The sequence below is a fragment of the Oncorhynchus keta genome, chromosome 28 (genome assembly GCF_023373465.1).
Source record: "Oncorhynchus keta strain PuntledgeMale-10-30-2019 chromosome 28, Oket_V2, whole genome shotgun sequence".
In the NCBI taxonomy this organism is placed as follows: Eukaryota; Metazoa; Chordata; class Actinopteri; order Salmoniformes; family Salmonidae; genus Oncorhynchus; species Oncorhynchus keta.
Window position 1 is genome coordinate 9,489,902 of NC_068448.1, and position 14,217 is coordinate 9,504,118.

The 14,217-nt window shown below is 44.8% G+C and overlaps 1 protein-coding gene across 3 annotated transcripts in view; it reads left to right on the forward strand.

Moving 5' to 3' along the window:
• Nucleotides 1-6,415, forward strand: part of LOC118376470 (zinc finger protein PLAGL2-like) — a 65,562-nt gene extending 59,147 nt beyond the window's left edge. For 2 of the 3 annotated variants that reach the window (XM_052484749.1, XM_052484747.1), the window contains exons 2-3: nt 3,731-4,192; nt 4,289-6,415. In XM_052484749.1, coding sequence (XP_052340709.1) covers nt 3,903-4,192; nt 4,289-5,729 — 1,731 coding nt within the window. In that variant the 5' untranslated portion in view covers nt 3,731-3,902 and the 3' untranslated portion in view covers nt 5,730-6,415. The remainder of the gene's footprint in view (nt 1-3,730; nt 4,193-4,288) is intronic. The other variant, XM_052484748.1, reaches the window with a different exon arrangement.
• The last annotated feature ends 7,802 nt before the right edge of the window (nt 6,416-14,217 follow it).

The window sequence follows — 14,217 nt, forward strand, 5'->3', positions numbered from 1 at the left end:
CTAGGTTCTAGGTTTTAGACTAGACAGTTAGACTAGGTTCTAGGTTTTAGACTACAGTTAGACTAGGTTCTAGACTACAGTTAGACGAGGTTCTAGGTTTTAGACTAGACAGACTAGGTTCTAGGTTCTAGACTACAGTTAGAATAGGTTCTAGGTTTTAGACTACAGAGACTAGGTTCTAGGTTTTAGACTACAGTTAGAATAGGTTCTAGGTTTTAGACTACAGTTAGACTAGGTTCTAGGTTTTAGACTAGACAGTTGCATGTGGAAGGGTTTTCTCAAAGAGAAACCTTTTTATACATGCTAGTCTTGTTAAACAACATCCTGCTGTCCATGTTTGTGATGGACCTGTGATGAGATACTCTTCCTGGATGTTGATTTGCTATCTCAGTATATTCTATTTTTGTCTGCAATGCATGGAAACACTCAGCACTGCCAATTGTTAGCGTGGACAGTAGATTACTCTGTCCCTGGGTAGACAATGCTCTACTCTGTCCTGGGGTAGACAATGCTCTACTCTGTCCTGGGGTAGACAATGCTTTACTCTGTCCTGGGGTAGACAATGCTTTACTCTGTCCTGGGGTAGACAATGCTTTACTCTGTCCTGGGGTAGACAATGCTTTACTCTGTCCTGGGGTAGACAATGCTTTACTCTGTCCTGGGGTAGACAATGCTTTACTCTGTCCTGGGGTAGACAATGCTTTACTCTGTCCTGGGGTAGACAATGCTTTACTCTGTCCTGGGGTAGACAATGCTTTACTCTGTCCTGGGGTAGACAATGCTTTACTCTGTCCTGGGGTAGACAATGCTTTACTCTGCCCCTGGGTAGACAATGCTTTTCTCTTTCCTGGGGTAGACAATGCTTTTCTCTTTCCTGGGGTAGACAATGCTCTACTCTGCCCCTGGGTAGACAATGCTTTACTCTGTCCTGGGGTAGACAATGCTCTACTCTGTCCTGGGGTAGACAATGCTCTACTCTGTCCTGGGGTAGACAATGCTTTACTCTGTCCTGGGGTAGACAATGCTCTACTCTGTCCTGGGGTAGACAATGCTCTACTCTGTCCTGGGGTAGACAATGCTCTACTCTGTCCTGGGTAGACAATGCTCTACTCTTTCCTGGGGTAGACAATGCTCTACTCTGTCCTGGGGTAGACAATGCTCTACTCTGTCCTGGGTAGACAATGCTCTACTCTGTCCTGGGGTAGACAATGCTTTACTCTGTCCTGGGGTAGACAATGCTTTACTCTGTCCTGGGGTAGACAATGCTCTACTCTGTCCTGGGGTAGACAATGCTCTACTCTTTCCTGGGGTAGACAATGCTTTACTCTTTCCTGGGGTAGACAATGCTTTACTCTGTCCTGGGTAGACAATGCTCTACTCTGTCCTGGGGTAGACAATGCTCTACTCTGTCCTGGGTAGACAATGCTCTACTCTGTCCTGGGTAGACAATGCTTTACTCTGTCCTGGGTAGACAATGCTCTACTCTGTCCTGGGTAGACAATGCTTTACTCTGTCCTGGGTAGACAATGCTCTACTCTGTCCTGGGGTAGACAATGCTCTACTCTGTCCTGGGTAGACAATGCTCTACTCTGTCCTGGGTAGACAATGCTCTACTCTGTCCTGGGGTAGACAATGCTTTACTCTGTCCTGGGTAGACAATGCTTTACTCTGTCCTGGTTAGACAATGCTCTTCTCTTTCCTGGGTAGACAATGCTCTTCTCTTTCCTGGGTAGACAATGCTTTACAATGCTACATGATGAAATCATTGTGCATAGGTTTATTATTTATAGACATTCACAGTGTGTGTGTGTGTGTGTGTTGTGTCGTGTGTGTTGTGTCGTGTGTGTCGGGTGTGAGGTGTAATTGTACTGGTGTCAGCTACTCTTAACCACATCTATATACACACACGTGTGTGTTGTGTGTGTGTGTGTGTGTGTGTGTGTCGTGGGTTGTGTGTGTCGTGGGTGTGTGTGTTGTGTGTGTCGTGGGTGTGTGTGTTGTGTGTGTCGTGTGTGTGTCGTGTGTGTGTCGTGTGTGTGCTGTGTGTGCTGTGTTGTGTGTGTGTGTATGCACACACTTAATTAGACAGAGTGTACAAAACATTCTGAAGATGACAGACTGACCAGGTGGATCCAGGTGAAAGCTATGATCCCTTATTGATGTCTCTTGTTAAATCCACTTCAATCAGTGTAGATGAAGGGCAGGAGACAGGTTAAATAACCATTTTTTTAGGCCTTGTGACAATCGAAACATGGATTATGTATATGTGCCATTCAGAGGGTGAATGGGGCAAGACAAAATATTTAAGTGCCTTTGAACAGGGTATGGTAGTAGGTGCCAGGTGCACCAGTTTGTGTCAAGAACTGCAACGCTGCTGGGTTTTTCCACTCTCAACAGTTTCCTGTGTGTATATCAAGTGTGGGGGCACAGGTGTGGTTAGTAGGAGCCAGACCAGGGTGACCTTGGACTTGACCATGTGACTTAGCTGTGTGGGAGGAGAGGGGTCGGAGGTGACAGCAGAGGTGACTTAAAGACATGGTGCAACAGTGTTACTTGGAAGAAATGTACGCTTGACATGACTGTAAGTGGCTTTGGATAAAGTATCACTCTGCAACGGTTGGATTTTCATTTTAATCTGACCAAACTAGACAAGTGTTGTTCTTATTTAAAGGTAGGGATTTATACATTAGAGGAATCGGATGAATTTAGGCAGATAGACTGGTACCGGTTAATTTATGGTAACCCCCCCACCCCATACCCTGGGGCTGAGTGTGATTCATCGTTTTCTGTAGGATTGTGTGAGCCTTATCCAGCTTCATAACATGTACATGCATGTACACACACACACACACACACACACAATGCCTGCTTTGTGCACCCACGTTTTTTTTTTTTGGGGGAGTCACACAACACATGATGAGGACATGTATGAAGCCACGTTTTTTTTGCACACAACATGATGAGGACATGTATGAAGCCAAGCACACAACATGACGAGGACATGTATGAAGCCAAGCACACAACATGATGAGGACATGTATGAAGCCAAGCACACAACATGATGAGGACATGTATGAAGCCAAGCACACAACATGTATGTGCTAAACATCGGTAACATGTGGCTAACGTTCAGTGGATAAGACGTTGACATTTTACATAGATGAATACTGTGACGAGTGGGATGGCTGAAGGACTCAACGACTGGAACTGTCTCAGACATTCCTATTCGTCACTTTTCATTTGTGTACCACTATGCCACATTGTCCTTCAGTGCCCCCTAGTGCCCAATGGGTGTTTGGACTGGAACTCTGCCCTGTCCAAGTCACAAGTCAAGTCTGTTTGTCCATTTTCATAGCAGAAAAACAATCAGTCCTTAGGCTCAGATTTGGGGGTGGATTCATTTTACATTCTTATTTTTAAACATTTGAGTCATTTAGCAGTTGTTCTTGTCCAGAGCGACTCACAATAGAGAGTTCATACATTTTCATATTAGTTTTCATACTGGTCTTCTGTGGGAAACGCTGCATATGTCTGCTCCATGGGAAATTGCCTTTACATTTTATCGCAGATCTTCAGCGACACTGATTGAATCATTTCCTACTCACCCTCAACCATAGCTGTTGGGACCGAGTGAGTGAGTGAGTGAGTGAGTGAGTGAATTTGAAAATGTACAGTTGCACTCTCACATCATAGTGCAACAACAAGTACACAAATACTTTTGTTTTTTCAGCAGACATTGACAACAGCAGCACTATCTGAGGCCCAGACCGTAGCCCTCCTAAGCCCTACCCGGTCCTGCCTGGAGCCACGCCCTACACTGCCCTCCACCACTCCCCACGTAGAGCCTGGAAGGCAGGGAAGCCACGGCCGGGATTTCATGGCAACAGCACCCTAGGGCTGCCATGGCAGCTGGTGCCGCCGAGGCTCCACGCCATGTTACAGCACTGACGCCGGAGGACGAGGAACGACTAGCCGCTGCCGAGCTGTACAGCGACACTACCCTGCCACGGACAGAGAGAGAGAGAGAGAGGGAAGAGCGAGCCAGCGGCAGCGAGTGTTTGGTGTGTGGGACTTGGTTTGGTTCGCAGGATAAACTTCGGCTTCACTCTTTCTGTCACACGGGAGAGAAACCCTTCCACTGCTCCCAGCCACACTGTCCTAAGGCCTTCAGCTCCAAATATAAACTGTTCAGGTAAAACATCACTCCACCAAGAGTTTTTAAACAGTTGCTCTAAAACACTTTCACTGACTAACTTTTTTCTCATACTGTACTCTCTTCATTATCCAGGCATATGGCCACACACTCTCCGCAGAAAACTCACCAGTGCTCGTTCTGCGAGAAAATGTTTCACCGCAAAGATCACCTGAAGAACCACCTGCAGACCCATGACCCCAACAAAGAGGCCTTCAAGTGTGAGGAATGTGGCAAGCACTACAACACCAAGCTGGGCTACAAGCGTCATGTGGCCATGCATTCAGCCACGGCTGGGGACCTCACCTGTAAGGTGTGCCTGCAGAGCTACGAGAGTACCCCTGCCCTGATGGAGCATCTCAAGAGCCACTCGGGCAAGTCCCCCGGAGGTGCCAAGGAGAAGAAGCATCCGTGCGACCACTGTGACCGCCGCTTCTACACACGGAAGGACGTGCGTCGCCACATGGTGGTCCACACCGGCAGAAAGGACTTCCTGTGTCAGTACTGCGCCCAGCGCTTCGGCAGGAAGGACCACCTGACGCGGCATATGAAGAAGAGCCACTCTCAGGAGCTGCTGAAGATAAAGACTGAGCCTCTGGACATGCAAGGCATGCTGGGCTCTGGCTCCTCCCCCTGCACTGTCAAAGAGGAGCTCAGCCCCATGATGTGCAGTATGAGTTCCAACAAAGACCCCATGCTGGCAAAGACGTTCCCCAGCGGCACCCCCTTCCCCATGGGCATGTACAACCCCCACCACCTCCAGGCCATGTCCAACCCTGAGGTGGGCCACCACCACTCTCTGATGCCCGGCTCCCTGTCCGCTGCCATGGCGATGGGCTGCCACATGGAGCCCCCCCTCCATTCCCCGCACCACCACCACCACCACCATCACCACCACATCCAAAACTCCCCCCCGCTGCCCCACCTGCAGCAGCCCCAACAGCACCAGCAGCAACAGCACGCCCAGCCGCCGCCCAAATACCAGCTGGGATCTACCTCATACCTGCTGGACAAGCCCCTCAAAGTGGAGATGGAGAGCTTTCTCATGGATCTGCAGAGTGGGCTGCCGGGCCACCACTCAGGCGATCATCATCATGCTGCTGCCTCGCCCCCCAAGGAGGGACTAGAGCACCCCTCAGGCCTGACAGACGAGCTGTGTGGTGACCCCCTCCTGTCTAAGAGCCCTGCTGTCATCGCTGAGTCTCTGTGCACAGCTAACATGGACTTCTCTCACCTGCTGGGCTTCCTGCCTCTCAACCTGCCCCCCTACAATGCCCCCATCAGCACAGCAGGACTAGTCATGGGGTACACCTCATCTGCTGCCTCCTCGTCTTCCTCCTCTTCGTCATCCTTGCGTGGCACTGAGCCCCACGCCGCTGCCACAGCCGCACCTCTTACCTCTTTGCAACCTCAACCTCAGGAGCAGCATGGCTCCAGCAGGGGCCTTGGTCTAGGGCCCCTGCACCCTCTCCCGCCAGTGTTTAGCTCCAGCCTCAGCACGACCACCCTGCCTCGCTTTCACCAGGCCTTCCAATGAGGGGCCCCCAGGCCATCATCCTCAGCTCACTGCCTCACACCCAGGGGCCCAGGGGCATCCTGGGCTGCCAGGGTGGACATAAAAACACTTGAACACTTAGAAGCCTTAATTGAAGTGCACAAAAGCTTTTGATTGAGCTCCAGAGGAAACTAAAACCCCTTTTTGTTGAAACAAAAAGGAAAAGACGAGAAACTTTCAAACTAAGGAGCTTTTGTTTGGCTTTTCTTTAGCTGTGATGATTGAATCCCTCTCGCTTTGTTGATGTTTGTTTAGTTGGATCCCCATTTAGCTTTTGTAGAATCAGCAGCTACTCTTCCTGGGGTCCACAAAAAACACGACAAGTAACACAACACTGATACACAAGGACAGTCACACAAATAAAATACAGGGATGTACAAACAATACATCTCAAATATGTGTGTGTGTGTGTGTGTGTTAGAGTGTGTGTCTCTTAGTGCGTCTGTGTGCTAGTGTGTCTGTGTGTTAGAGTGTGTGTCTCTGTGTGCTAGTGTCTGTTAGTGTGTCTGTGTGCTAGTGTGTGTCTGTGTGCTAGTGTGTCTGTGTGTTAGTGTGTCAGTGTGTCTGTGTGTCTGTGTGTTAAAGTGTGTCTGTGTGTTAGTGTGTCTGTGTTAGTGTGTCTGTGTGTTAGTGTGTCAATGTGTGTGTGTGTGTGTGTGTGTGTGTGTGTGTGTGTCTATCTGCGTGTATGTGTGTTAGTGTGTGTGTGTGTGTGTCTATCTGCGTGTATGTGTGTTAGTGTGTGTGTGTGTGTGTGTTAATATGTGTCACCTCACAGTCCCCTCTGTTCCATGAGATGCTGTTTAATCTGTTTCTTTTAAAGGTAATTCTTCTGTTTGCTGAGTAACTGGAAATAGAAGGGAGTTCCATGTGACCACGACTCTGTATGATACTGTGAGTTGCCGTGAATGAGTTCTTTAACCTCTACCACTAGCCTATCCCCCCTCGTCACTTCCCTCCCTCTACTCTGTAGTCAGGAGGCAGCATCTGCAGGCCTGAAGGCCTGGTACTTTACAAAGTCAGAATATTAAGAAAAAAATATTCATTTTAGAGAAAATTGTAAAAAAAAACAAAAAAAAAAACATATATATATTGTTACCCAGAAGCCTAGTGACCCAGAAGTATAGTTTTAAAGTGGGTGAAATATAATTTTCTTGCTTTTTCAAATGTGACTGAACATGCTGGGTTGTCTCTCCCGTGAGTGTAAAAGTCTGCATCACCTACCCAGAAACACACCCTGTCATCATCATCATCGTCAGAGGGGAAGATTAGTGAAGGACTAAAGTGATACTGCTCCACGGACATTACCCTCCTCTAATATAGGCTACAACCACAACAAAATATCTGTCTTGAAAAAGTGCTCTTAAATTTTTTTGGGGAATAACTGATTACTGTTCATACTCATCAGTTGTGCAGAAAGTAAAATACAAGTGAAAACAGAGAGTTGATTTTAACGTTGATAACCAAACACAGCGACCACTGGTGCCCACATATTTAATGAAAAGCAGATGTGAAAATAGCCGAGTCAGTAGAAAAAACATGCCAAGTCATGCATGTTTTGTGTTGTTCCTCAAGAGCAGCACTTTTTCTTTAGCAGAAGTGTCTTTACCTTTAGGAATCTCTTTGGCTAACCAGCGTGACCTGCTCAACCAGGGCCAGTGAGGATGACCCCATGTGGAGGATATACCCCTCCTATAAAAGCTGCTCTTGAAAACAGGTCATTATTTGACTCATGAGGATTTATTCCTTCAACTGTCATTCTTCCAGGAAGTCAATATGTCACATCCTTTGCCCACCTTTCATATATTAATGATTTTTATTTTTATGAAAACAAATATATATATCCAGTCTGTTAGATCCATGGTAATAATAACCCTGACATATGTGAATAGAGAACAAAAATAACAACGACGACAGTTAAGGAAAACGTGTAAAAGAATGTTATTTGCAGTGTATTAAATATCTCGTCAAAAATGAACATTAGAATTGCTTTTATGTCAGTAAGTTGTATTTAGGCGTATTAAAACAAAGTGTTTTTTTTTTTTTATGTGGCAGGTTTACATGTGTCTGTATCTGGCATTTTATTGATAAGAAATGGGATGTATTTAGCTTTGGCCTTGTAGCTTTTCTCCTCTGGATGTCTCGTTTATCTGTTCATGTACTACTAAAACAAACGTGTAGTTAGTAGGCTGTTAGTGGTACAATAATCCAGTAGGATTTTACATAGACGTCTTTGATCGTCTATTTTTCTCAGCTTGAAACCCTTTTAAGAGGTCTGGTTTTAAGATGCCTTTTCATATACACTAGCCTGTTGAAAACTAGCGCCAAAAGTTGTAAAACTATAATACGTGCTCTGTATCACGTAAGTGATATTTGTATGATGGAAAATATGAATAATGTCCTGTCTTTGGCCAACAAATGAATGATATGTTTCACTTCCCTACAGACGTCCTGATTGATAGATGGAGAGATAGGCCTTGGAACACCCAGCACGTGGGGTATATAAAGTCCATTAGTCAAAAGAAAGTCAAAGTGCATCTTGAGCGTACAAGGACTGATATTAACAGTATTCATATATTAACCTCTTGGTTTGCAACTTTCTCAACTCTCTTTGACTTTGTCTGTTTGAGTACTCAGCCCAGAGTCCATATGCAACTATTAGTAAACATGTAGTTTCAAGTAGACGCCAAGTATAAAGAAAAGAAAAACTACAACTATATAACATAAAGAAAACAAAACAAATTGCTGCTTTTAGCTACCGTTGCTGGGAACAGAGAACATTTCAACATTGCAAGATGTACACATGCACAGTGGTAGTGGTTTCCTTTCCTGTCTGTACTCCTCACTCAGCTGCTTCCTGGTTTCAGGAGGAAAGGGTCTTAAAGAAAAACACAATATCCAGAACAGACAAGTCACCAGCCTGCTCTTTGACATTCAAAGCATATGGGACGACTGACTGGGATATTTCTTTGTCATTTTTTTGTTGTTGTTATATGATATTTGCATTTTCTGTTTGTTAAAACAGGACCTTGAAACAACACATCACCTCATTTTATTTTAGATTTTTTTTCTTCCCAAAACCTGGGGAGAGGAAACAAAATCTTGCACAATTGCTCATTAAAATAATTATTTTATTATTTCATTTTAATAATGGTAGAATTGTTATTCAAATTGACCAACCGATCAGAGCCTACTATTAGAGCCTCTTCAGTCAGCTAATTAGACTGACCTATAAAAGTAGTTGACAAATATGTGAAAAGAAATACAACTTAAAAGAAACATGTGTTTGGTTGTGACATAGCGCCACTACCAACCAATACTGAAGTAATACGTTCAGGTATGAATCCCCAAAGTTCATGTTGACACTTCCAATAGGCTGGGAAATGATCTAAATCAGGAACATTTCATGATTGATCGTGAAGAAATGTGGTTCGCATCTTTGAAAGAATTTGCCTATTTCTTATAGTGGTAATTGAATATAAATATTTATATAATTGTTGAAAAGCTATGCTTAAAACATATTTTTTGTGTACATCAAGTTTACATTTTGAAAGACCATGGCTATATCCAATTCCAGACAAAATTGTAGCACTCAAATTTAGCATTTATCTTTTTATTCATTTATTGAGCATTTATTGATTAAAAAAGAAACGTCAATTGGCATTGAGTTTGTCCTCCCTGGGTTTCTGTGAGCTAATCTGAATTCTAGCACTTTCAATCTTTAAAAAAGACGTTTTTTTATTTTAATATTTCAGCTTATATGTTCATATGTTTAGAATGTTGTATTTGATCCTGTGTATGTATGTATGTATGTATGTATGTATGTATGTATGTATGTATGTATGTATGTATGTATGTATGTATGTATGTATGTATGTATGTATGTATGTATGTATGTGTTAGTTTGATGTGTGTTTGATGTATTTGTGTGTTTTTGTGAAACAGTGTTTTTTAATAGACTTTGTGTGTGTGTGTGTGTGTGTGTGTGTGTGTGTGTGTGTGTGTGTGTGTGTTGTGTGTGTGTATGTATGTATGTATGTATGTATGTATGTATGTATGTATGTATGTATGTATGTGCCATTAGTTTGATGTGTAGATTTGATCAGTATTTGTCTATTTTTCTCTTCCAAAAGAAACAGTATTTTTTTAATAGACTTTTCACTAATACCTTCTTTCATGTGCCCCCCCCCCCCCACTCCCCTCTCAGGCCCGTTGGGCAACCAGCGTTGCCTTCTCTATTGGGCAACCAGCGTTGCCTTCTCTATTGGGCAACCAGCGTTGCCTTCTCTATTGGGCAACCAGCGTTGCCTTCTCTATTGGGCAACCAGCGTTGCCTTCTCTATTGGGCAACCAGCGTTGCCTTCTCTATTGGGCAACCAGCGTTGCCTTCTCTGTTGGGCAACCAGCGTTGCCTTCTCTGTTGGGCAACCAGCGTTGCCTTCTCTGTTGGGCAACCAGCGTTGCCTTCTCTATTGGGCAACCAGCGTTGCCTTCTCTATTGGGCAACCAGCGTTGCCTTCTCTATTGGGCAACCAGCGTTGCCTTCTCTATTGGGCAACCAGCGTTGCCTTCTCTGTTGGGCAACCAGCGTTGCCTTCTCTATTGGGCAACCAGCGTTGCCTTCTCTATAGGGCAACCAGCGTTGCCTTCTCTATTGGGCAACCAGCGTTGCCTTCTCTATAGGGCAACCAGCGTTGCCTTCTCTATTGGGCAACCAGCGTTGCCTTCTCTGTTGGGCAACCAGCGTTGCCTTCTCTGTTGGGCAACCAGCGTTGCCTTCTCTATTGGGCAACCAGCGTTGCCTTCTCTATTGGGCAACCAGCGTTGCCTTCTCTGTTGGGCAACCAGCGTTGCCTTCTCTATTGGGCAACCAGCGTTGCCTTCTCTATTGGGCAACCAGCGTTGCCTTCTCTATTGGGGCAACCAGCGTTGCCTTCTCTATAGGGCAACCAGCGTTGCCTTCTCTATTGGGCAACCAGCGTTGCCTTCTCTATTGGGCAACCAGCGTTGCCTTCTCTATTGGGCAACCAGCGTTGCCTTCTCTATTGGGCAACCAGCGTTGCCTTCTCTATTGGGCAACCAGCGTCTCTATTGAAATTGTATATAATTAACACAACAACAACATATTCCACAACCAAGTATTTGTAACAGATTTGTAATCTAATTGCCTTTCAGAGAGCATGGTGAGCATGGTGAGCATGGTGAGCATGGCGAGCATGGTGAGCATGGCGAGCATGGCGAGCATGGCGAGCATGGTGAGCATGGCGAGCATGGCAAGCATGGTGAGCATGGTGAGCATGGCGAGCATGGCGAGCATGGTGAGCATGGTGAGCATGGCGAGCATGGTGAGCATGGTGAGCATGGTGAGCATGGCGAGCATGGTGAGCATGGTGAGCATGGCGAGCATGGTGAGCATGACACATCATCGTCCCTAGGACGACACATCCACCATCTGGAATAGAGAAACTACCAGATTGACCTCTTCTTCAAGGTCAAAAAGACGAGGTCCTGTTTTTCCCCCAAATAGTTCCATTTAACAGCACATTATCTGGGGAACCCAGTTTTTAAAGCACTTTTATTTTGCAACCATAACAACTATCTGACGCGTGATAAATAAAGGTGAAATAATACAAACTAATTACGGAAAAGGCTGGTACTGTTGCCTAGTAACTACAGAATACATGTTGTCTCTAGACAGGAAAAGGACTGTACTGCTGCCTAGTAACTACAGAATACATGTTGTCTCTAGACAGGACAAGGACTGTACTGTTGCCTAGTAACTACAGAATACATGTTGTCTCTAGACAGGAAAAGGACTGTACTGCTGCCTAGTAACTACAGAATACATGTTGTCTCTAGACAGGAAAAGGACTGTACTGCTGCCTAGTAGCTACAGAATACATGTTGTCTCTAGACAGGAAAAGGACTGTACTGCTGCCTGGTAACTACAGAATACATGTTGTCTCTAGACAGGAAAAGGCTGGTACTGCTGCCTGGTAACTACAGAATACATGTTGTCTCTAGACAGGAAAAGGCTGGTACTGCTGCCTGGTAACTACAGAATACATGTTGTCTCTAGACAGGAAAAGGACTGTACTGCTGCCTAGTAGCTACAGAATACATGTTGTCTCTAGACAGGAAAAGGACTGTACTGCTGCCTAGTAGCTACAGAATACATGTTGTCTCTAGACAGGAAAAGGACTGTACTGCTGCCTAGTAACTACAGAATACATGTTGTCTCTAGACAGGAAAAGGACTGTACTGCTGCCTAGTAACTACAGAATACATGTTGTCTCTAGACAGGAAAAGGACTGTACTGCTGCCTAGTAGCTACAGAATACATGTTGTCTCTAGACAGGAAAAGGACTGTACTGCTGCCTAGTAGCTACAGAATACATGTTGTCTCTAGACAGGAAAAGGACTGTACTGCTGCCTAGTAACTACAGAATACATGTTGTCTCTAGACAGGAAAAGGCTGGTACTGCTGCCTAGTAACTACAGAATACATGTTGTCTCTAGACAGGAAAAGGACTGTACTGCTGCCTAGTAGCTACAGAATACATGTTGTCTCTAGACAGGAAAAGGACTGTACTGCTGCCTAGTAACTACAGAATACATGTTGTCTCTAGACAGGAAAAGGACTGTACTGCTGCCTAGTAACTACAGAATACATGTTGTCTCTAGACAGGAAAAGGCTGGTACTGCTGCCTAGTAACTACAGAATACATGTTGTCTCTAGACAGGAAAAGGACTGTACTGCTGCCTAGTAGCTACAGAATACATGTTGTCTCTAGACAGGAAAAGGACTGTACTGCTGCCTAGTAGCTACAGAATACATGTTGTCTCTAGACAGGAAAAGGACTGTACTGCTGCCTAGTAGCTACAGAATACATGTTGTCTCTAGACAGGAAAAGGACTGTACTGCTGCCTAGTAGCTACAGAATACATGTTGTCTCTAGACAGGAAAAGGCTGGTACTGCTGCCTAGTAGCTACAGAATACATGTTGTCTCTAGACAGGAAAAGGACTGTACTGCTGCCTAGTAGCTACAGAATACATGTTGTCTCTAGACAGGAAAAGGACGGTACTGCTGCCTAGTAGCTACAGAATACATGTTGTCTATAGACAGGAAAATGACTGTACTGTTGCCTAGTAACTACAGAATACATGTTGTCTATAGACAGGAAAAGGACTGTACTGCTGCCTAGTAGCTACAGAATACATGTTGTCTATAGACAGGAAAAGGACTGTACTGCTGCCTAGTAACTACAGAATACATGTTGTCTCTAGACAGGAAAAGGACTGTACTGTTGCCTAGTAGCTACAGAATACATGTTGTCTCTAGACAGGAAAAGGACTGTACTGCTGCCTAGTAGCTACAGAATACATGTTGTCTCTAGACAGGAAAAGGCTGGTACTGCTGCCTAGTAGCTACAGAATACATGTCTCTAGACAGGAAAAGGACTGTACTGCTGCCTAGTAGCTACAGAATACATGTTGTCTCTAGACAGGAAAAGGACTGTACTGCTGCCTAGTAGCTACAGAATACATGTTGTCTCTAGACAGGAAAAGGACTGTACTGCTGCCTAGTAGCTACAGAATACATGTTGTCTCTAGACAGGAAAAGGACTGTACTGCTGCCTAGTAGCTACAGAATACATGTTGTCTCTAGACAGGAAAAGGACTGTACTGCTGCCTAGTAGCTACAGAATACATGTTGTCTCTAGACAGGAAAAGGACTGTACTGCTGCCTAGTAGCTACAGAATACATGTTGTCTCTAGACAGGAAAAGGACTGTACTGCTGCCTAGTAGCTACAGAATACATGTTGTCTCTAGACAGGAAAAGGACTGTACTGCTGCCTAGTAACTACAGAATACATGTTGTCTCTAGACAGGAAAAGGACTGTACTGCTGCCTAGTAGCTACAGAATACATGTTGTCTCTAGACAGGAAAAGGACTGTACTGCTGCCTAGTAGCTACAGAATACATGTTGTCTCTAGACAGGAAAAGGACTGTACTGCTGCCTAGTAGCTACAGAATACATGTTGTCTATAGACAGGAAAAGGACTGTACTGCTGCCTAGTAACTACAGAATACATGTTGTCTATAGACAGGAAAAGGACTGTACTGCTGCCTAGTAGCTACAGAATACATGTTGTCTATAGACAGGAAAAGGACTGTACTGCTGCCTAGTAACTACAGAATACATGTTGTCTATAGACAGGAAAAGGACTGTACTGCTGCCTAGTAGCTACAGAATACATGTTGTCTCTAGACAGGAAAAGGACTGTACTGCTGCCTAGTAGCTACAGAATACATGTTGTCTCTAGACAGGAAAAGGATGGTACTGCTGCCTAGTAGCTACAGAATACATGTTGTCTCTAGACAGGAAAAGGCTGGTACTGCTGCCTAGTAACTACAGAATACATGTTGTCTATAGACAGGAAAAGGACTGTACTGCTGCCTAGT